The sequence below is a fragment of the Acinonyx jubatus genome, chromosome C1 (assembly GCF_027475565.1).
Source record: "Acinonyx jubatus isolate Ajub_Pintada_27869175 chromosome C1, VMU_Ajub_asm_v1.0, whole genome shotgun sequence".
Taxonomy (NCBI): Eukaryota; Metazoa; Chordata; class Mammalia; order Carnivora; family Felidae; genus Acinonyx; species Acinonyx jubatus.
This window is the reverse complement of record NC_069381.1, coordinates 179,528,613-179,553,151: the sequence shown is the minus strand read 5'-3', so window position 1 is coordinate 179,553,151 and position 24,539 is coordinate 179,528,613. Positions and strand designations below refer to the sequence as shown.

At 38.0% G+C, this 24,539-nt stretch overlaps 1 protein-coding gene across 5 annotated transcripts in view; it reads left to right on the top strand.

The window, feature by feature from the left end:
- The window catches only part of HECW2 (HECT, C2 and WW domain containing E3 ubiquitin protein ligase 2), a 369,305-nt gene that overhangs the window by 280,692 nt on the left and 64,074 nt on the right, over positions 1–24,539 (top strand). For all 5 annotated transcript variants that reach the window (XM_027054227.2, XM_027054211.2, XM_027054201.2 and 2 more), the window contains 3 exons: positions 9,230–9,364; positions 13,571–13,673; positions 17,804–17,900. In XM_027054227.2, the coding sequence (XP_026910028.1) occupies positions 9,230–9,364; positions 13,571–13,673; positions 17,804–17,900 (335 nt within the window). The remainder of the gene's footprint in view (positions 1–9,229; positions 9,365–13,570; positions 13,674–17,803; positions 17,901–24,539) is intronic.

The following is a 24,539-nucleotide window of genomic DNA, read 5'->3' as shown; positions in this document are numbered from 1 at the left end:
CTTCCTGATCTTAAGGGAAAAGCTTTCAGCTTTTCTGTCTTGAGTCTAATGTTAGGTGTGGGCTTGTCATATATGGCCTTTTTATGCTGAAGTACATTCCATCCATACTCACTTCATTGAGAGTTTTTATCATAAATAGGTGTTGAATTTTGTCAAATGCATTTTCTGCATCTATTGAAATGATCATACAGTTTTATCCTTCATTTTGTTAATGTGGTTTATCACACTGATTGATTTCAGATTTTGAACCATTTTTGCATTGCTGGAATAAATTCCCCTTGATCATGGTATATGATTCTTTTGATGTATTGTTGAATTTGGTTTGCTAATATTTTGTTGAAGAATTTTACATCTGTATTCATTGGGGATATTGGTCTGTAACTTTCCTTGTGTTCTGTTCCTTTCTGGTTTGGTTATTAGGTAATGTTATCCTCAAAAAATGAGTTTGGGAAGTGTTCCCTCTTTTTCCATTTTTTGGATGAGTTTGAAAAGGGTAGTATTATTAAATCTTATTCAAATGTTTGGTAGAATTTACCAGTGAAGCTACCTGATCTTGGATTTTTGTTTCTTGAAAGTTTTTTGATTACTGATTCAGTGTCCTTACCAATAATTGATCCAGTCGTATTTTCTATTAATTTATTATTCAGTCTTGGAAGATTGCATGTTTCTAGGAATATACCCATTTCTTCTATGTTGTCCAATTTTTTGGCATGTAGTTACCTTTTAAAAAATTTTTTTTAGAATTTTTTATTTTAGAGAGAGAGAGAAAGAGCAAGAGAGAGAGAGTGAATGGGGGAGGGAGCAGAGGGAAAGAGAGAGAAAATCCCAAGCAAACCATGCTCAGCATGGAGTCTGATACGGAGCTGAATCCCACAACCCTGGGATCATGACCTGAGCTGAAACCAAGAATCAGATGCTCAACTGATGGAGCCACCCAGGCACCCTAGCATGTAATTATCTTTTATAATTCTTTTGTATTTCTTTGGTATCAGCTGTGATTTCTCCTCTTTTATTTTTGATTTAATTTATTTGAGCCCTCTTTTTCTCCTCGTCTGTTGTCTAGTTAAAGGTTTGTCAATTTTGTTTATCTTTTCAAAAAAACAGCTCAGTGAAACTAAGGTCTCTTCTATTGTCTTTTTAGTCTCTATTTCATTTATGTCCTCTCTTATCTTTATTATTTCCTTCCTTCTACTAACTTTGGAGTTTGTTCTTTTTCTGGTTCTTTTGGGTATACAGTTATATTGTTTACTTAATTTTTTTCTTGCATCTTGGAGTAGACTGGTACTGCTATAAACTTCCCTCTTAGAACTGGTTTTGCTGCCTCCATAGATTTTGGTATGTTTATTTCCATTTTCATTTGCCTAAAGTCAGTTTTTAATTTCTCTTTTTCTTTCTTCATTGACCCACTGATTGCTCAGTAGCATGTTGTTTGATCTCCACATATTTGTGATTTTCCCAGTTTTCTTGTAATTGATATCTAGCTCCATACTATTGTGGTTGGAAAAGATGGTTGATATAATTTCAGACTTCTTAAGTTTATTGAGAGTTGTTTTGTGGTCTGGCACGTGATCTATCCTGGAGAATATTCCCTGTGCATTTGAGAAGAATGTGTATTCTGCTACTTTAGGATGGAGTATTGTATGTATGTCTTTTAAGTTCATCTGCTCTGTTGTGTCAGTTGAGGTTAGTGTTTCCTTATTGATTTTCTGTCTGGATGATCTATCCATTGATGTAACTGGGGTATTAAAGTCTCCTACTAGTATTATGTTGCTTTCAGTTTCTCCCTTTAAATCTGTTAATATTTGCTTTAGGTACTTCTGTGTTGAGTACATAAATATTTATCAATGTTATGGCTTCTTGAATTGACCCCTCTATTATTATGTAAGTCCATTTTTGTTTTTTGTTACAATCTTTGTTTTAAAGTCTGTTTTATCCAATGTAAGTATAGTTACCTCAGCTTTCTTTTGGCTCTGTTTACATGAAACATCTTTTTCCATCCCTTCACTTTCGGTCTGTGTGTTCCCTTACATCTAAGGTGAGTCTCTTGCAGACAACATATATAGGTCTTGTGTTTTGTTTTTTGTTTTTAACCATTCAGCCACTCTATGTCTTTTGATTGGAGAATTTAGTTCATTACATTTGAAGTAATTACTGATAGATGTGTACTTATTGCCATTTTGTTTATTGTTTTCTGACTGTTTTGTAGTTCCTCTCTGTTCTTTTCTTCTTCGCTTGCCTTCCTCCCTTTGTGGTTGAATGCTTTCTGTAGTGTGATACTTAGATTCCTTTCTCATGATCTTTTGGGTATCTACTACAGGTTTTCACTTTGTGGTTACAATAAAGCTCGTATATAGTAGCCTATACATATAACAATGTGTTTTATGTTGATAGCAAGTTAAATTTGAATGCATTCTCAATCGCATTTTTACACCCCCCTCCAAACATTTTACATTTTTGATGTCACATTTTACATCTTTTATCTTATGTATGTTTTAACTAATTATTGTGGTTATGGTTATTTTGCTACTTTTGTTTTTCAACCTTTATACTGCCTTTATAAGTGATTAATTCTCTTCCTTTGCTATATATTTCAGTGAGTTTTTTCTGTTGTATGGTTTCTTATTACTAATTAGCACCCTTACTTTTCAGCTTGCAGAGCCAGTTTATTGGTAATAAACTCTTTTAGCTTTTGCTTGTCTGGTAAATTCTTTATCTCTCCTTCAATTCTGAATGATACCCTTGCCAGATAGAGTATTCTTGCTTAGAAGTTTTCCTTTTAGCATTTTAAGTATATCATAGCGTTCCTTCTGATTGGCAAAGTTTCTCCTGAAAAATCTACTGATTATCTTATGGGGGTTCCCTTTTGTATAACAAGTTGTTTTTCTCTTGCTACTTTTCAGATTCTCTGCATTAGGGGCATTTTCAGCCATTATTAACTCAAATAGTTTTCAGCCCCTTTCTCTCTCTTGTCTCCTTCTGGGATCCCCTAAAATGCACATGTTATTTTTGCTTGATGTTGTCTTACAGGTCCCTTAAGCTATCTTCACTTTTTAAAATTTTGTTTTCTTTTTGCTGCTCTGTTTGAGTGAGTCCCACTACCCTGTCTTCCAAATCACTGATTCTTCTGCTTCATCTAGTCTGCTGTGGAACCCCTCTAGTGTATTTTCAGGTATCATATTCAGTTATTGTTCAGCCATTGTATTCTTCAGCTCTGTGACTACTGTTTGGTATTTTCTGTCTTTTATTGAGATTTTCTCAATGTTCATCCATTTTCCTAAATTTAGTGAGCAACTTTTGACCACTACTTTGAACTCTTTATCAGGTAAATTATCTCCATTTCATTAGTTGTTGTTTTTTTTTTTTTTTCTGGAATTTTGTCCTTTCATTTGGAACATATTCCTCTGTTTCTTCATTTTGTGTGACTCTGTGTTTGTTTCTGTGTTAGGCAAAACAACTGTCTCTCCTGGTCTTGAAGGGTGTCCCTGTGTGGGCAGTGAACCTTGTCATTTAACCTTGCCCTAGTTCTTAATCGTCTCTCATGGTGCGTGTCCATTCATTTCAGCTCCGTGGGGTTCAGAAATGCAATCCCCCCTGGTTACTGGAGCCAAGTACTCAGTGGGTATCCCTTGTGTGGGCTGTCTACATCTACTGGCTTTGGGGAGCTGGGAGGGAAGCTGGGAGTGGGACAGGGCTGCAAAAGCAATAAGAGGGCTTAGGGTGCTCACCTACTGCCTCTGGCCGGTAGCAGTAGCAGTGTCAGGGAATAGGGCACCCACCTCTGCCTCCGGGGTGGGGGTGGGAGTTGGCCCCAGCAAATTAAAGTGAGAGTGCAAACATGGCACCCACCAGTACTTCCACTCCTGGAAAGAGTCCCAACAGACTTTTGCCCTGTGGCAGATGCTTTGAGATTAATACATGAATTTCTTCACATATGATCTAGGCTCTTAACAAACTGCTGTTTTTGTGCTGGATCCCAGGGCAAGTGAGTCTGCACACAACCCTTTTAAGAGCACAATGTCTGCTCCCTACAGCCCGATGATTTTTCTGGATGTAAGTCTTGTTGGCTCAACAAGCCAGATATCTTGGGAGCTTGTCTCTCCAGTGCAGGTCCCAAGGAGTTGGGTGCCTGACATGAGGCAAAAACCCCTCACTCCTCAGGGAGGATTTCCATATTTGTGAGACGCCTCCCAATGGTTGCTACACTTGGGGGTGGGATTTTTGGGGAGATCTCTGCTTCTCCTACCCATCTCACTGTGGCCCTTTTATCCTTTGTTGTGGAGTAGTTGTTCAGTTCTCTTGTTTTCTTATGTAGCTGTAGATGTGTTGTGTCTGTGGGAGGAAGTGAGTTCAGGATCTTCCTGTGCCACCATCTTGAACTACTGATTTCTCCATAGCTCTTTAGAAGAAGATAGAAGATTTGACCTTTGTGGAGCAGAGTTACAAGTGCTTTTTGTTTTATTTTGTTTACATGGTCTTTTAATATGGATTCCTGGTTTGGCAGAATGTTAACTGGAAACAATTTCAAACTTCTGTAACTTAGATTTGTTGAGCCTGAGGTTGGTATTTCTTCACAAATACTGATGACTTTTTCCTTTCTTAAAATAATAGAAGCTTAAAAAAATAAAAAGAAAGAATTGTGTAAAGAGAGAAGTGTATTTTGTTTGGCCTTGCTAAAATACCACTTGGCTCCAACCAGCCCGTATTTCCTGACTCCACCATGCCCTGAAGCAGTGAAAGGGAAGAAGTTTTTCAAATGAGATTTGAGTTTGTGTATTTGCATTCCTTTCAGTTTTTGACTGTGTTGTTAGTTGGTCCAGCACTGTGAAGCTTGAGTCAATTTCCTTAATAAAACTTAACAGTAGGGAATCCATGTTGTTCAAAATTTGCTTTCCTATGGCTAATCTGAAAAAGACTCATTTTTTGATACAGTTGTTTTTTTCACGTAGTCTACATTCTCAGCATGCCGTTTATCCACATAGAATTTATAATACATGTTAAATGCTTTCATAAATAAAGGCAGGTGATTCAAGAACAGTGACATAAAAAGTGACCCAAATTAAAAAAAAAAAAAAGTACTAGGTCAACTTCATTACTGGCTTGAACTACTTAGGATATCCTGTGGGAAAGTGATCCACTTTTCTGACATAATTGATTTGTGTGTCACAAATAGAAATGGCAAACCTAAAATTGGCCCAGGAAGTTTTCTGTGCTTTTCTCTCTATTTTAAAGTAGAATACATTTTTCACAGCTCAACTGTTACCCGAGTGAGTGGTTACCTTTCTGTGGAAATAGCAAAGCACGAAGGAAACCTGTCCATGGTCACACAGTGGGTGGGCAGAGTCAAAATGCATGCCAAGTAATTGTGTCTTTGTGCTGCATTCCGTTAGTGCTCTACCAATGTGATTTTGATAGAGGTCTTAATCAAGATCTTTCTCCCCAAGTACTTGGCAGAGTTAAAAAAGCATGTGTAAACAATATGCACATTTGATTTGACTCTGAAACTGACCTTTTTGTGGGATACAAATAGCACCTATTCCCCACCCACAGCCGTACCTCCAACTGGTTAGTGATGCAAATTATGGAAATTGTGTACCGTTTGCTGTCTGGCGTTAGTAGCCTTTTCAGTGTTGAAACAGTGTTGAGGCCCAGCACTGTGAATGGCTGTTATTGCCAGTCTAATTCAGTAAATACTTGAATGCTTTCTAACATCACGTACGATGTGAGGTGTGAGGGGAGTGGGAGGAACATGAAAAGGAAAAGATAGGGAGCAGAAAGCAGAATGGAAACAAAAAGATATATGAAAAGGAGACAGAGGGGAAAGAGGTACTGCTCATTGGGCTTTAGCGTCAGACAGAAAGGTAAGTTCAAGTCCCAGCTTTACAGGTTCCCAACTATACATTTTACTTAAGTCAGGAACTATTATCCAACTATATTGAAGCTGAACAACAATGAGATATCATTATTTATCAAATAATGAAAATCTTTATTTATAATGGTGGTTGCTGGCTTGTGTGTTCTGTGTTTTTAATTTTAGAAAGACCATGTTTCCTTTGCATTGCAGAGGAGACTTCAGTGGATCAATTAGGATTTGGTTCGGCTGCATTGTGACAGAGACCCATATAAAGTTTAATATACAGGATTTTATTCACTCAATAAAGGAGCTCAGAGGCAGGCAGTCTGGGGCTTTTAAGGTGATTCCTCAAGTTGTGAGAGCCCTGGCCCCTTCCATTTTCTGCTCAGCCATCTTTCTTTCATCTTTATGGCTCAGTGTGGCTGCTGGAGCATCCTTATCTCAGGGAACAGAAAAGATGAAGGACAAAAGGAGGGCTTGACTTTGTAAAAATCTTCTTGTGAGGAGGTTTCCCAGGAGTATCATGTGACACTCTGTTTACATCTCATTGACCAGAACTTAGTCTGGGCCACACGTATCTACAAGGAACTCGGGAAATGTAGTTTCACTGGTTCTCCATTTTTTTGAGCTTCGTTTATGGAATATAGCAAGAAGCATTGTGATCCTGGGAAAAATGTCTTAGAAGTTAAAACTTATTATTAGTACTAATAATAGTAACATTTAAGAAGTTATAGGCACTACATTAAAAAATTTATGAGAACCATCTCATTTAACCATCCTTTGATGTAGGTGTTACTATCCCCATTTTACAGAAGAAATTGTGGTTTAAAAAAGTTAAGTAAGTAGTTTGTCCAAGGTTACATTGCTAGTAAGTAGTGGAGCTAGCTCTCAGAACCAGGCTTGTCTTTTTCTAGATCCCAGTAATTTGATTATTCTTTTGCCTCCCACGTCTCGAGTCTTACCTTGGTAGTTTATTCATATCTACAATGGGATGTTTTAAAAACTCCTATTCTGTGGTTTTATATTCTTTAGCTCTCCACGTTTTTCACCTAACACACATGCACACACACACACACACACACACACACACACACACACACCCCTCATTGGTTTTTTAAGATCTTTAAGTATTTCTATGCTTATGTAAAAGAATATGACTTTTATTACTTGATTAGTTCATTGTGAGTTGTCTCTGTACTTTGGTCAAGATACTAGCATATTAGAATTTTGGACAATTTATTATTTTCTAAGCCTCCAACTTTCCCCCAGATGCAGTCCCAAAAGCTACCGGGGATAACAGGATGAGTAAGAAAGAGTCCTTATCCTCAAGGCATTTACAGTATAATTCTTTAGAGAATTGGTTTTAGACAAGCCTCTTAACATCAAATTACACTGTGACACTACATGTAAATCACAGCTGACCTAGATGTGCACACCCATTTATCCTTATAATTATAAGTGCATCATTGTTACCTCTAAATGGCTACCCATCCCTTCAAAACATTCCAAAGAAATTAGGTAGAGTAAATAGGCAATTCTATTTTAGTACTCTTTGTATTTTTCCCTTAAAAAACATGGCTTATATTATTGTTTTAGTAATAAAAACTTTAATAAAGATACATGGCTGATTATAGTGTCTATTACTTTGAAATACCCATTTGTAAAAATAATTTAATTTCTATTTTATGACACTTTGAATAGTGGCAGAAATGATGTACAAGTATATTAGAAGCCCAAATCAAATGGGGACCAGTATGACATTTGGGACCAGAACCTGCCAATATAAGCCTATATAGAATTTATCATTTGGTGTATTATTTTTTTACAAGATCAGAGAAGACAGGTGTTCCACCTGACATGTTAGGAAAAAGAAAGCATTACCTAGGGATGTGAGGCTGATGACATCATCTCCTACAAGACTTCCATTTAATTCAGTCTTTGTACCTGGAAATCGGCCATGGAAAGAAGGGACTGGCAAAGATTCTCATTCTGTATATTTCTCTGCTTTGTTTTGTAGTGCATCTACTGCTTAAAGTTATTTCATTACAAAAAAATAATTTTTTTTCCTATTTGTGGACTACATTGTTTTGCCTGTTTCCTGATTATGTGTATACAGAAACATTTTATTTCATAATGGGAAGGTGATTGATTTTTTTATAGATATAAATATATCATCTAAACCTGGTATTTGCCTAGGTGTATTCATTCCTAGTCTTTAAGGTACTTTTTAAACTGAGCTCCATCAGTTTAAGAAGTCCGTTCTTTTTTGCTTAGGTTATTTGGCATATATCATGTGCCCTGACACTTGACTTACAGGTTAAGTGTCTCCTGACTCTCCTAATCATCTCTCTTATCTTGATGACTTAATTAACTTTATCTGATCATGGAAAACTTACATTTTCTAATTGTCCTGGAGATAATAGGCTTTGTTACTACCTAGAGTGAATTTTACTTTGAAGACTTATACCATTTGGCTCTTAATGATAAGGATAAATAGCACTGGCTTAGAGCTTCAGAATTAAACAAACACAAAGAAACACTTTGTACTCATTCATGATTTCATGTCATCAGGGATTCTGCAGTAAACACAGTAGAACATGATTCCTCCCTCCTTTCATGTTATGGGGAAAGAAATGTTTATTATGAATGAAGCAGACATGTTTTTATACGAAATCTACAGCTCAGAGAAATCAAGTGACTTGCCCAAAGTTATTGTAGGTGATAGAATTTGTATGGATGTATGTGATCAATGATTAAACTGGGAAGGTAGATGGGAAGGAGATTTTAAAGTCTTGGAAAACCTCCAAAGAGTTGGAATGTTTTTTTTAGATAAACACTGGGTAGCCAGTGGAAGCTTTGGACTGGAGCAGTGATGTAATCAAAGCAGTCAGAAAGAATATTCTGCTACTGAGGTGCCAGCTAAATGAATACGGTTGTAGAGGTGTGGAACAAGAGAAAACCCTGAAATAACGGGCTGGTCATCAGGCTGGGATGAAAAAGTAGAGAGGGCACTACCTTGGGAAAGTGGAGAGACTGGGGGCTGACAGCGTGGGAGAGGAAAAGGAGCAGTCAATGATGGTGAAGTTTTAGGTGATAAAAACTTCACAATAACCACGGATAGCAGTAAGAGCTTAATGAGAAGCCCAAATACCCTTTCATATGGCTCCTTTCTCAGATCCTATCTTTGATGACTGTTCCTTAGAGTATTTCCTAAAACCAGGAATGACGTTCCCCAAAGATTAAAATTAAAAGGAAATGGAGCTAAGATCGTTACTCAAAAGTCAAAATTGGGACTTTTCCTGAATGTACCAAATGATAGGGCAGCCAGGACAAGTGTGTGGCACGAATGGACTACTGATTGAAGGGATTGTTTCCTAGGCATTTTTTGTCGACCACAACTCCCGCACCACCACTTTCATCGACCCCCGGCTCCCGCTGCAGAGCAGTAGACCCACGAGTGCGCTGGTTCATCGGCAGCACCTGACCAGGCAACGCAGCCACAGTGCAGGCGAGGTGAGTCACGCGCCTTGGGGATGGGCCTGGGGGTTCATGGGAGCTGCAGGGATGTGGTGGTTTGTGGAATCTCTCTTATCGTTTTGTTTTTCCAGTTTGATTTAGAGATTATCATTTGGAGACTGAAAAGTGCTGGAATGCTGGCAGGGCTTCTCTGAAAATACCCAAAGCCTAATTTACACATTTTAAGAGCTAGATATTTGAAGAAAGATGGAAGAAATTAGAGAATTTTTTTATATTCAGAAGATGGTGAGAGAGCATTCTCCATGTATGAAATGTTCAAGAGAGGATGGTGGTAAACCCTTTTGCCCACCTAAGGACAGCTTCAGAGGAAAAAATAGGGCTAAAATTCAGTGACATATGGGAGGTTTTTTAAGTGAGGGTTGCTGGATTGGATTAAAGTCTTTAGCCAATGCTATGGGTTGTGGTGTCCTCACTAATAGTCTTTAAAATCATGATATATTGGGGCACCTAGGTGGTTCAGTCGGTTAAGCATCTGACTCTTGATTTTGACTCAGGTCATGATCTCACAGTTCAGAGGTTCAAGCCCTGCATCAGGCTCTGTGCTCACAGTGCAGAGTCTGCTTGGGATTCTCTCTCTCTCCCTCTCTCTCTCTGCCCCTCCTGCGCTCTCTCTCTCTCTTAATCTCTCTCCCTCTCAAAATAGATAAACATAATAAAATAAATAAAAATCACAATATATCTGAGCATTGATTCATGTACTCTAAGGAAGAGAAAATAGGCAGAATTAAGAATTCCTAAATTACTAAATTACTTCCTCTACTTTACTGGTTTGCAGTGACCTATGGTAACCACATGGGGGCTCTCTAATAGCCTAACCCACCCCCCACCACCTCCACCAAGACAAAGGAAATAGTCTCTTCCTGTTTCCCTTTTTCTTTAGCAGCTTAAATAAAAGGAATGCTTTAGGTCAACTTTGTTTCTCTTTAATACTGGCTTAGTGTTGAATGTATGTCATCACTTGGTAAACATTGTTTCGAAAGATTTGCTTAGGCAAAAAGAATTAAGATTCTTCTCCTGCGTTCCTTTCTAGGTCTATGTGCATATTCTATTTTCAGTGTTACATTATAGGTCAAAGAGTTTTGTAGACTCTGTTATAAGGAAAATTACGAATGCGATAAATAACTGGATTTGATTCATCAAAATTCTACTCTTGGAATTTCCCCTCGTGATTTACAGACTTGTGGGTTTGCTGGTTGTATGTGCAGAATATACTTGAGAAGCTCATATAAAAATGATATATAAATCTATTACAAGATGAGGTATGCACAAAAATATTTATGTTTTATGAGTAACTAATAAATCTTTACTTTGCTGCCATGGAAACCATTAGTGGTGACCTGGATGATGCCAACAGCATTCATCCTAAAAGCAGAAAACACACCTCTCACCTTTGGACTTCGTGTGTGATGTGTATCATAATTAGGGCCCTGCCTGACTTTATCACAAGGCCAGTGCACTTTAGCCACTTGTATTTTTTTTTTTTTTTATTTTTTAGCCACTTGTCTTATCTTGACTTCACCGTATGAGCTGGCTGCTTGGTCTGGTCAGGTCTGCATCAGATTAATAGCTGTGCTCCTTTTGCTTTCAGTTCTTCTGCCTCAGAACTTGAGTTATTTCCATGGTCTAGTAGCAGCCTGTTGTGGGAGAGGGATCCTAAGGCACACATTCAAATGCAAGTTATCTTCTCCTGTTGATGGAGACTGAGTGGTAGAACAGAGCTAACCCCATAAAGCCTCAGCAGTCAGCCCCAGCCTTGTCAGACCATTTATGGGAAGGTGTTTTCTGGCACAGCTGTTGGAAGCCCGCACACCCCACCGTGCTACACACATTTATCTGGCCTTGCCCACCATCTAAAGGTCTCCTTCGAGGAAGGAGGGTGTTGAAGAGAAGACATTTGGCTGTTCTGGGAAATAATGACACATGACCACGTCCTGACAGGAGGCAAAGTATATGTTCGTGTATTGAATGATAAGTTCTGTGACTGGCAAACAAGGTGTAGTTAATGATCGAATCTCCTCTGAGAGTGGCTGACTTCGTTCTTCAAAGCCAATAATTCAAGAGACGCACAGCAAGCAACTTCGATTATACACATGAGTCTTTCCATCTACTCTCTTATACTCATTTAGCAAACATTACAGGTAGTAGAAATTTTGCTGTATCTTCCATCCAACAAACTGATTCTTACCAAATGCGTGCAGTGTAGAAACATGGTGGTTGGGGTGAAGGATGCCAATAACGTATGTTCCTTGTTCTTATTAAGGAGAAAATGTGTGAAACAAACCATAATACAAGTGAGTAAAAATATGACTGAGGGGCGCCTGGGTGGTTCAGTCGGTTAAGCATCTGACTTTTGCTCAGGTCATGATCTTGTGGTTCATGAGTTCGAGCCCCGTGTTGGGCTTTGTGCTTACAGCTTGAAGCCTGGAGCCTGCTTCCGATTCTGTGTCTTCCTCTGTCTCTGCCCCTCCCCTACTCACACTCTGTCTCTCTCTCTCAAAAATAAATAATAAGACTTAAACATTTTTTTGAAAAAAATACGAATGAAATGCTTTATAAAATGTTAATGATGGCGGCTGCTTAAGAAATGTATACCAGGTACTTTGCGAGGTCAGAGAAGGGTGCATTTAAAGTCAGCTTGAGGGGCAGCTGAGTGGCTCAGTTGATTAAGCGTCCGACTTCAGCTTAGGTCATGATCTCACAGCCCCGTGTCGGGCTCTGTGCTGACAGCTCAGAGACTGGAGCCTGCTTCCGATTCTGTGTCTCCCTCTCTCTCTGCCCCTGCCTCGCTCGCACTCGTCTCTGTCTCTCAAAAATGAATAAATGTTAAAAAAAAATTTTTTTTAATAAAGTCAGCTTGAAGGGAAGGCAAGGTTTCATTGGGGAGGGGGGTTGCTGTTTGAACTATACTCTGAAGAATGAGTGAGAGCATTCTTGAAGGATAAGCAAGCAGTGTAGGGTGAGAATGGTAGTTTTAGTTTTAGGGCCTTTAGAAAAACCCGTCCCCAGGCACCTAACAGATACGATGTGATAAAATGGCTGTGAAGGTTTCGATGGGTGGGAATAGAAGCTCTGTTTTATTTTCTTATTTTTTTTTTAAATGTTTATTTAGCCTGGGGGGGGGGGTGAGGAGAGAGCACGCGAGTGTGCACGCAGATGAGCAGGGGAGGAGCAGAGGGAGAGCGAGAGAGAATCCCAAGCAGGCCCCAAGCTGTCAGCATAGAGCCCTATGCGGGGCTTGATCTCACGAGAACCATGAGATTGTGACTGGAACCGAAACCAAGAGTCAGACACTCAGCCCACTGAACCATCCAGGTGCCCCTAGAAGCTCTGTTTGAAAAGTACCAATTTGTAAATCCAATATGTTATTTGGCCTTTTGTTCTCTTTCTCTCTAATACTTCTGTTCTACTGTCATCTTAAAAGACTTGTGTAATACGGGCAAGGAGGGGATGCTAAAACAGAAGCTAAAGCAGTGTTAGAGTTTACTGATAAGACTATTAGTGGGCATTTTTGTTTACCTACTTGTATGTATGAGTTTCTAAATCTATAATAGGTACAATAAATAATTTTGGTTAGGGCAGCCCTATGGTAGCTCTTCCACAGCTGCTGCGATTAGCTGCCTGGTGTGGGAGGTTCAAACCAGAAAGAGCTGTTGTACCAGGTGCTCTAACAGGCATGTAAAATTGCTCCTGAGGAGATACCACACCAACCCTGAAGCCCACACGAAGCTGGCTGCTCTTCAGGCTCTGCTGAGGCAGAGAATTCTCCAACCTGCCTTAGCCAAAAGAAGGTATAACCTGGCACTCGTACCCTCCAGGTTTTCTCTCCAATGTATTGTTCCAGGTTTTTGTTTTGTCAAACCAGAGGTTATTCCCGATGAACAGGTCTGCTGCTGTTCGGCTTCTACAGCCCCAGTAATTGTACTCGTATGGAACTACCTCGATACCATGTGGTAAATAGTCACTGCCCGGCCCCTCTCGAGGATACAGATGCCTGAACCCTTCCCCTCGATTCGGCAACTAAAGCAGAGCTTGTGAGAACCCTGTGTCAGCTCCTCACCTGGCATCTGTTCCCATCAGTTGGTACTTAGTAGTCGTCAAGTATTTTGAACAACTAGGCTTGGTGTGCTGATTTAAACCAGTCTCGATCTTGGTGCAGAACATAAACGATGCTTTTGTTTGCAGGTAGGAGAAGATTCTCGACACACAGGACCACCAGTGCTTCCCAGGCCATCGAGTACATTCAATACAGTCAGTAGGCCACAGTACCAGGACATGGTTCCAGTGGGTATGTCATCCCATTCCAGAAACCTTTATCTTTGCTTTTCCTATCAGTGTGAATCATGCATCCTGTGCTGATACTTCTCTATTGGCAGCCTGCTACTTTTGCCCTGTACTGAGAAACGTGCATTATCCCTAAGAGACCAATTTTGAATCGCAAAACACTTCTGTCATACAAAATCCTATAGAATGAGATTTTTTATCTTGCTCTACGTTTTCTGAGCAGAGCTATTATATTAGATTGTTGAAGTTACTCTTAAGGCAAATATGTTATGTGGTCATTTCACATTAAGCATTGGACAAGCATATATATTAGTATATACATAATGCTCAGGACAGAATTTTTTAAATTTTTTTAATGTTTATTTATTTTTGAGAGAGACAGAGAGAGAGAGAGGGAGAATGAGAGCATGAATGGGGGAGGGTCAGAGAGAGAGGGAGACACAGAATGGGAAGCAGGCTCCAGGCTCTGAGCTGTCAGCACAGAGCCCGACATGGGGCTCGAACCCATGAACTGTAAGATCATGACCTGAGCTGAAGTCGGACGCTTAACCGACTGAGCCATCCAGGCGCTCTGGTACAGAATTTAAATGGTGTGTGAGCCTATGGTAGCCTCAGAATAAGAAAGCAATTATGGCACATTCTTAAGGTTTTGGTAGAGAGCTATGTAGTTGTAGCAAATACAAGGCAGCAAGAGCCTCCAAAATTATAAAATACAAATAAATGAATGGGGCAAAGAGGCCTAACCAACAACTTGAATTAGTATTCACATGATGAGGTTGACGTAGATCGGTTTTCACACCTGGACCCCTAAGGCAGGTGGAGTAGACAGGTAGGTGGTAGGAGGCCATGTCAGCTCCCTGCTTCATCTTAAATTTGAGTAGTTCTCCATTTGTCTGTTTTTACCTTAAAATTTTTACTTCTTTAAGAAAAACTTTAATGTGAAATATAAAGTAATGCCTGTGGCATTACTTAGCTAAAGAAATTTGACAAACACTGGACAGGAAGAAATCTTGGATCAAAGTCTAAGAGTCTGTGTATTGTTATGCTGTTATTATGCTGTTATTATGTATTGTTATGCTGTATGTTATGCTGCATAGAGAATTTTAAAGTCTTATGAAATTATTGCTAAAAAAGTTATATAGTCTCTGATCTTGAATGGAGTGTAAAACCCAGTGACAAAATTTCAGCTATCAAAGTGTTTTCTCAAAAAAACTATAAAAAGTGTTTTCATTATTTTTGTATGAGGAAATGTGCAGTTAGGTACACTTCAAGTTTGACAATGCGATTCCATGTTAGCAGGTAGTATTTTTTAAATTTTATTCACATTTAGCTAAAATTTGTATGCACAGGTGGCCTGATGCATAAAATGTGAACTAACAAATGTTTAGAGCCTTATATTTCTTTTGTTTGATCACTTGTGAGTTTAAGTAAGGCATGTTACTTGATCATATTTATGAACTGAATCAGAGTCACTGATGTTTGAAAATTCAGATATTCAGTTCTGTGATTTAAATATGTCCATATTTCTGATTAGAAATAGATATAATCAAGATAAATAATCTTAAGTAAACAAATTAGTTTTCTTGACAAAAGAGGTATTAATTATTAGAGCGCTTAATAAATTTTAATTAACTGTTTTGAAATTTCTATAGACATTAGCCAGTCTTGACAGAGGTGAATTTTTCTTTTAATTCTATGTACATAGTTGATGATTCCGTTTGTGTTGTAGCTGTTGGTATAGTTGGTTTGGTAAAAAGCTAAGTGTGGCTTAATGGCATTTATTTCCACAGAGAATTTGGGAATGGTTTGTCTTCTACCTTTTGGTAGTAACTGTTGCTGACAACTGTTTTTCTTTTTTTTTTAATTGAAGTACAGTTGACATACAATGTTATATTAGCTTCTAATGTATAGCATGATGATTCCACACTTTGATACGTTACTCAGTGTATATCTGATACAAAATCATTACAGTATTGGTGACTGTGTTCCCTGTGACGTACTTTTCATCCTGTGACTTACTTATTTTGTAACTGGAACTTTGCCCCTCTTAATGCCTTTCGCCTATTTTGTCTATTCCCTCAGTCCCTGCCCTCTGGGAGCCATCAGTTTGTTCTCTGTATCTATGAGTCTGTTTCTGATTTTGTTGTTCATTTGTTTGTTTTTTAGATATCACGTAAAAATGAAATCACACAGTATTTGTCTTTCTGGGTCTGACTTATTTCACTTAGATAATACTCTCTGGGTCCCTTCATTTTGTTGCAAATGGCAAGATTTCATTCTTCTTAATTGTGAAGTAACTTTCTATTATATATGTGTATAATATATATATTATACATGTATAAGATATGTATATATGTATATAAGATATGTACCACATCTTCTTAACTCATTCTTCATTCATCTATCGATGGACACTTAGGTTACTTCCCTATCTTGGCTATTGTAAATAATGCTTCAGTGAACAGAGGGATACATATATTTTTTAGAATCAGTGTTTTTGTTTTCTTCAGGTAAATATACAGTAGTGGAATTACCAGAGCAGATGATATTTCTATTTTTAACTCTTTGAGGATCCTCCCTACTGTTTTTCATAATGGCTGCACCAATTTACATTCCCACCAACAGTAAACAAAGGTTCCCTTTTCTCCACATCCTTGCCAACACTTGTTATTTCTTGTCTTTTTGATACTAGTCATTCTAACAGGATGTGAGATGATATCTCACTGTGGTTTTGATTTGTATTTCCCTGATGATTAATGATTTTGAGCATCTGTTCATGTGTCTGTTGGCTATCTGTATGTCTTCTTGGGAAAAAGAAGACCTATTCGGGTCCTCTGCCCATTTTTTAATGGGATTATTTGTGCTTGTGTGTTGTTTGTTTGCTTTTGGTGTTGAATTGAATGAGTTCTTTATATATTTTGGATATTAACTTGTTTTTGATATATGATTTGCAAATATCTTCTCCCATTCAGTATACTGCCTTTTCATTTTATTTATGTTCCCTTTGCTATGCAAAAGCTTTTTAGTTTGATGTGGTCTCAATAGTTTATTTCTGTTTTTGTTTTCCTTCCTAAGGAGACATATCAGAAAAATGTTGCTAAGGCCAAGGTCCAAGAGATTACTCTCTAGGTTTTCTTGTAGGAGTTTTATGGTTTAGGTCTTTAATCCATTTTGAGTTCATTTTTATGTATAGCGTAAGAAAGTGGTCCAGTTTCATTCTTTTGCATGTAATTCTCCTGTTTTCATGGCACCATTTATTGAAGAGACTGTCTTTTCCTTATTGTATATTCTTGCTTCCTTTATTGTAGATTAATTAGCCATATAAGCATGAATCTATTTCTGGGCTCTCTATTCTGTCCCTTTGATCTGTGTGTCTATTTTTGTGCCAATAGCCTACTGTTTTAACTATTGTAGCTTTGTAGTTGAGTTTGAAGTCTGGGATTGTGATACCGCTAGCTTTGTTGTTCTTTCTCAAGATTGCTTTGGCTATTATGGGTCTTTTGTGGTTCCATACAAATTACAAATTTTAAGATTGTTTGTTCTAGTTCTGTAAAAAATGTTGTTGGTATTTTGATATGGATTGCATTGAATCTGTAGAGTGCTTTGGGGCATATGTACATTTACCAGTGTTAATACTTCCAATCCATGAACATGGTATACCTTTCCATTCATTTGTGTCATCTTTAATTTCTTTTATCAATGTCTTCAGTTTTCAAAGCACTGTTGTATTTGGGCAACTTTTGTTCTGTCTCTTTACCTCTCTGGATGGTTGCTATTTAGTCAGAAGATAGTTTTCCATTTCTAACAATTGCTTATGAGGTTGATTTTGGTAAGCAGTAGCTAAAAACCATCCATATCTAGAATCTTGTTTGTGATCTCATCCTGCAACTTGATAATAAATATGGCTTATGAAATGAGTTTAATTTGTGCTTACGTCACACCTAATACATCTAGGTCCGATAATCATATAACAGGTAGACACAAATTAGAATTTAAGCATCTGTAGTGGCTTCAAACTATGACTTTGAGTAAAAGGAATATCAACCACAAAAAACAGACTTAAAGTTTGGATTTATGTGCATAAACTTAATAACAGATTTTTAAAGCATCATCATAATTTTTTTATTTTTTCAGCTTACAATGACAAGATTGTTGCATTTCTGCGCCAACCCAACATCTTTGAAATTCTACAGGAGCGCCAACCTGATCTTACCAGGAATCATTCACTCAGGTAACTGTTGTATTAGTATTTGGTTCAAATTCTGTAAGCCCCAACTATTAAATCATCAGTAATACTGATAATCATCTTGGAAATTCACTCTTTCTTTCTGGCAGTCTGAACAAAGGCATCTTGTACACAAAGACTTTATGTCATCAACAACCAGGTCATTGTAGTACTGGCTTTTCTCTATTAAGTATAAAGATTGAATAAGATTGACTAAAGAACCTAGAACCCTCTTTAAAGAAGAAATATGAAAAAGAAACAGAAATTCATAACCAAGAATCCATCCTTGATCTGCAGGTTATAATGAAAATAATAAGACACTAACCTTTTTGTGTGTAGCTTGAGTAAACAAAAGTAACTTAGAGTTTACTGAATTGAGACTTATAAAATCCTAGGCTTGGTATTCACATTTTTTCATAATAAAAACACAGTGGAACCCAAGGAAGGAATCTGATCCCCTCACTGTCCAGTATTCCCCTGCATGACCCCTCTATTCTAAATAGCTATTCAATGCATCACACTTAAGTCCAGTTTTACTTTCCTGAATACATGCTGTTCCTGTTCCTGGCAAGTTTTTCTCTTGTGTGTTTGACAAGAAAAATCTTTCTCATAAAACTCAATGCAAACTACCTCTTCTTGAAGCCTCTCAGCTCCACTGTGAGCTCTTACTCTCAAGATCTAGACTAGTGTTCCTCAACCTTGGTGTGGTAAGCATCAGTGGAGATGGGAAAAGATGTGAGTTTCTGCTGAAGATGTGACATAACTCAAAGCTCATTTGGTTTATATGCTACCTTTACTGGTAGAAATATGTTTTTGTCCAGTGGTGCCATCTTGGCCCACAGCCGTGATTCTCTAAAACTACTGTATTTAGTTGTATCAAGCTTTTTTCATCAGAATCACCTGGGGAGCTTTGTAAAGTACAAAATGCCAGGTCTTCTCTCCCCTAACTCTTCTCCCTTCTCTGAATTTAACCCCCTGCCCTCCTACAACTTGTCCAGAAATTTAATTCAGGAGGTCTGTGGGAGAGCTGAAGCATTTAATATCTTAAAACTTCTCCATATGACTCCAGTGGCACATTCAGGTGTAATAACCTCTGTTCTAGACACTAATTTCATAATTAATTATGTAGCGTATCACATTGTCCTTTATACTATTTTGTTTATGTGACTTTCATGCTGTAATTTGACTTTTCAAATCCTTATGCTTTTTTTTTTCAACTAGACTATAAGTTTCTTACAAATATGGATCTTCTTCAACTCATTATTTCTCCTCCTTATTGTTTAAATATCAAGAATATTACTTGGCATATAGTGAATGTAGATAGATAGATAGATAGATATAGATACACAGATAGATGGGGATAGAGATTTTCTTGTTGATTTGAAAATAAATTGTCAAATATTCTTCTTATTATGTTCTTAGTCTCTCATATCTTTTGTTGAGGTATCATTGATATACAATATTATATTAGCTTCAGAAATACAAAATAATGATTTAATATTTGTATATATTGTAAAATGATCACCACAATAAGCCTAGTTAAGGTCCATCAGCACACATTATTATAGATTTTTTTTCTTACGATGAGAAGTTTTAAGATCTCCTTTTAACAACTTCCCAATATGCGTTATAGTATTATTAACTTTAGTTGCCATGCTGTACATTACATCCCTATAACTTACTTATTTTATAACTGGAAGTTTGTATGACCCCCTCTGCCCATTTTGCCCACCCCCCCCCCCATCTCCTGTCAGTCTCTTATAGCTTTAAAGATGTCATTAGCTTCCAGAGTTTCTAAAGGCTACATGTAATTTCAAGTGTGAGTATAAACATCGCTTACAAACAAACAGAAATCCCAGTTTCACATTAGTTAACATCTAACTCAAGTCTCAGTGCTTTTCCCAACCTGACAAGCATGCTGTTCCCAATCACAAGAAAGTCATAAAAATTAGACGAGCTGTCATTTTGCATATTCGTGTACTATAGCATCTACTCAGTAATCCATGGTCCACTGGAGCATCTTGTGTAAGAAGTTTTAGTTAGCAAAATTGCATAAATAAACTCCTCAGTTGTCTAATGAGAGATCTTAGATTCTGGACCACAAAGCAAAACAAAAAAACAAATCTCTCCTCTTTTGCTAACCACAAAATAAGGAGAACTCGGTTTTCTTTCTTTCCCACCAGCTCTAGCCCCACTGCATAGACATACTTCTATGTCAGTATCTATTCCTGTCAAAGTACCCCCTCCCCCCCCCAAAAAAAAAACAAGAAAGAGGAAGCCCAAGGTTTCTACTTTTACTCTGCTCTCCACATTATTATTTACAGCAGTTTAACATATCTTTACATTTCCACCATGGGAGATATCAGATGATTTAATCTACCTGAACAGCACATCTAACAGCATCGTTGTCTCCAGTGATTTGACAGAACCTTAATAGACCCTGACAGAGGGAAGACTGCTGGGCCCCAGTTGGTCTCTTTCAGTTTTGTTTTTGTCTTTCTTTCTGCTTTTCAAAGTCTTAAGAGTCTCTAATCTCCTAAAGATCGGCAAGGATTTTTCTTTTTTAGTGACACCCAGGGTCTTCAGCTGAGCCCATTCTTCTAACGTAGCTCTCACAGGGTGATCTAATGGCAAGAAGTTATTTGATAGGTTTTGAGATAAGTTTCCGCTTTATTCCAAAGTACCTACAAGTTTCTACTTACGCTTTCTGAAACTATTTACAGAATCTGATCATAAAAAGCTTATGCTGTCATGACAAGTAGAAGGAAGCAGGGACATAAATCAGTGAGATAATGCTGTTCCTCTTAGAGCGTGTGTCATGGTGCACTTTTATTTTCTGAAAAGTTTGTGGTAGTTAAGCATCCTGCTTATCACAACAACATAATGGGCAAGTTCGTATATGTAAGAGAACATTCTGCTTTTATAGTGAGAAACTGCATCGTAAGACGCATTCCCACAAACGCAGGGGTGGGGAAACAGTTGGGGCTCTTTAATCTCGTGTTTCAGTGATACCTTTAATAAAAGATGTATGCATGGGATAGAGCCACTGTGTAATTGTGTGTCAAAGGTAACAGTGGGCCTTATATTCATATTCCAAGCGAGGCTTCCCCATACCAGCATCCTTCTGTGTGTATGCTTCCTCATCTGTGGCACAGCCGCTTAAAAGAAATATCCCTTCTTATGCTCTCCATGAGTATAATGAGGAAAAGTGCTAGCCGGAGGGAGAGTCAAATGGATACACCTATTTACTTTGTGTCTTTCTGTTTGCTTGTGATTCCTCCTAAACCAGAGAATGGCCAGCAGTTTATTTAGTTTGTATCCATGTGTAGTTTCCTCTTCCTTGAGACTGCACTTGCGTATCTGTGATCGTAGAAAGGCTATGGTTTTCTATGCAATGGGATATGGCTTTAGCTTTCAACTGCTGTATTTAAGTCACTGCTCCCTCTAACTTTATCTGTCATGCAAATGCGATGCTACCAACTTTTCCTCTCCCTTTTTTTTTTTATTTCCTCAGAAAAGATTTATTTCCTTGGCTAGAAAACTCAACATCCATAAGTCAGTACCACCTCCTTCAAGTGGGCACTGTCCTCCACGGGTTACTATATCCTACTAGGGGCTCTCATTAGAAGACAGTATTCATGCTAAGAAGCTTTTTATATATGTGACATTAAAATAAAAGTCAAAATAATATGTTCTGATATTTTATTTGGAGACAAATCTATTCATTTAAAAAAGAACCTTTTAATGATATTTTATTAGTGAATATACTGAATACAAATTCAATTAAATTTTTGGTATTGGTATTTGTACAACACTACATTATGAGCAAGGATCTATGTGTCATAAAACTGAATTAAGAGTTGAGAATAATCACTCTTGTGTGGTTATGAGGTCTAGCCAGTAAATCTACTCCCTGCTGGTCTAGCTTTCCCCAGGTATAGGGATAATTATTTTGGGTTTCAGGTTGATTCCGTTTCTATTTGTGAGAATCATGTGACCATAACAGACCTACATTTCCAAATCTTATGGGAAGTAGAAATAAACATTGATCTTTCTACTGCGTGGCTCTATCCTTCAAGTCAGACCGTGTCCTGTGACTATAGTAAAGGGTACGAACAATCAATCAAATAGTCGATGCTAATTCTCCTTTCTTGGCGTTACACCATTAGAGAAATCATGGGATTTCTCTAAAATTGCCCTCAGGCAGTGTTTTTAGACCATGTATTTTTGAAGGTGTTACTGAATGGTATGTGGGTACAGAGTCTGCAGTCCAGAGAGTTTTTGTGGTTTCGAGGCATTGCTGCTTCTGATTGTTTCTAGTCACGTGCCCTTCTTTAACTTCACCAAAAATGTTGGTTGGTTTCAATGAGAGTATGTTCTGTGGGAATTCCGGTCTTGAGACTATGTTTCATTGTCCTCAAATGATCTTCTGCTAGCTTGATCTTCTGGGGTGATTCTGTGCACTTGAGGAAGTGGTTACAAAGGTCTAACTGAGAGACAGCAACAGCTAGCAAGCTTTTCCTGTGTTGTCTCTGTACAGTTTAGTATCTTGTTAGAACAGTCGTAAATGTTCGTATTAAAAGATTGCCTCTTTATCTGCCTTTGCACTTCCCTCGCGGGGCGGGGGTGGGGGGTTCTGTTTTAGCAAACAATCTGATGTCAGCTCTCTGCTTCTCTTTTTCTGCACCACAACAAAAAATGATAGTTTATTTCAGACACTGAGTGGAGTCAGAGAAATTTGTTAGGAGCCGACTCTGTTATAATCTTGTGCCCGGTTGTGTTTTACTGAGCATTCCTTATGTGCATAGCACAATGCTAGGTACTTGGGGAACATGAAAATAAAGGAGGAATGGCTTTTACTTTGAAGAAATTCATGTTTCAGGGCGCCTGAGTGGCTTAGTCAGTTAAGCGTCCAACTCTTGATTTCGGCTCAGGTCACGATCCCACCGTCAAGGGACTAAGCCCCAGGCACTGACAGCACAGAGCCTGCTTAGGGTTCTCTCTCTCCCTCTCCTACTGCCCCTCCCCCCAACTCACACTCTCTCCCCCTCCTCTCTCTCTTTCTCAAAAAACCCCCTCATGTTTCAAAAGGAATTTATGTTGTAAGTGAATGGCCGGCCCAGTGAGAAAGTACACTGGAGGACGTGCTGGAACGTATTCTAAAGGACACACAGAGAGAAACATACCCATGCAGAGAGGGTCAGATAGAAAGTGTTATTTGAGTATTATCTTAATCCTCGTTAGGAACCACGAAAATTGAATAGGATTTCTTCATTAGAATGAATGCAGGGAAGATAGGAATGAAAAGGACTGCGACAGATTCCTTCTAACTCTGTAAATTGATAAAATAAACTTGAATAAATATAGTAATATAGCTCTCAAATGTCCTTCTAATCAGAGTCATATGTATCTTTAATAATACTGCTCAAGCTTGTTATGTTTATTTTAGTCACTGAGTGGACTCATGGAAAATTGTTAGGAGCCAAAACTGTTATTTTCCATTCTAAAAGGAAAAATATTGCAGATCTACAATGTTGACTTTAATCCCTTTTATTTTAGTGAAATGTAAGTGTGCACAAATATAAAATATGCAAACACTTCTTACAACTTTTATGAACTATAAAACCAAAAGACATATAAATTAAGGAAAAACTGTAAAAAATAACATTTAATTGAATCATATTAATGTGAGATTTTGTTGTTCGGAATCCAAATTACCAATATTGAGATCGTGGTCAGTGGAAAGATACATTTGTGCTTTTTGTTTCACTTGTGTTTGACTTGATTCTTTCCATTTTGTATCTAATGGTTCACCAAGAGCATCTGTGGCAATATTGTCGCCATCATTTTTCTAAATCAATAGCTTATTTTTGTCTCCTAATTTACCTACCAATTTTATTTTTACCTACTAATTCATTGTTTTGATGAGCCAATTCATTTAATACCCCCCACTGCAATACTAAAGAAAAAAATATTTTTAAATGAACCCTGTGATGATTCTACCACTACTTTTCTATTTGTAAAAAAGTATTGTAAAACTTGTTCTTATAATAAACTGTGACATCTTTAAGGCTTTAGTTAACCTAAATGCATAATTTACTTTCAAAATCAGGGGCACGTGGGTGGCTCAGGCAGCTAAGCATCCGACTTCGGCATAGGTCACGATCTCACCATTCATGCATGAGTTTGAGCCCCACGTTGGGCTCAATGCTGACAGCTCAGAGCCTGGAGCCTGCTTCAAATTCTGTGTCTCCCTGTCTCTCTCTGCCCCTCTCCCGCTTGCACTCTGTGCCTCTCTCTCTCAAAAATGAGTAAAAACATTTAAAAAAATTTCAAATCCATTTATTTTGTTATCTCTTTAGCCTATAGCAATTTATATATATACATAACCTTGCCCCAGTTCATCAATGTCAGTATGCAAATTAATACTGCAAAAGAAAAGCTTTGCCTTTTTAATTGGTAAGAGAATTGTGTGTGTGTGGTAGATGGGGACTGCTCCTACCACACTTACCATCCAAGACCCTGCCCACCTCATGGCCTGCTCACCAACACTTTCCTCTCTGATCTTGGAGCAACAACTGTCTTGTCAATGCAAACAGGAGAACTGAATTCAAATGGCACTATTCAGTCATAAGTGTCATTCAG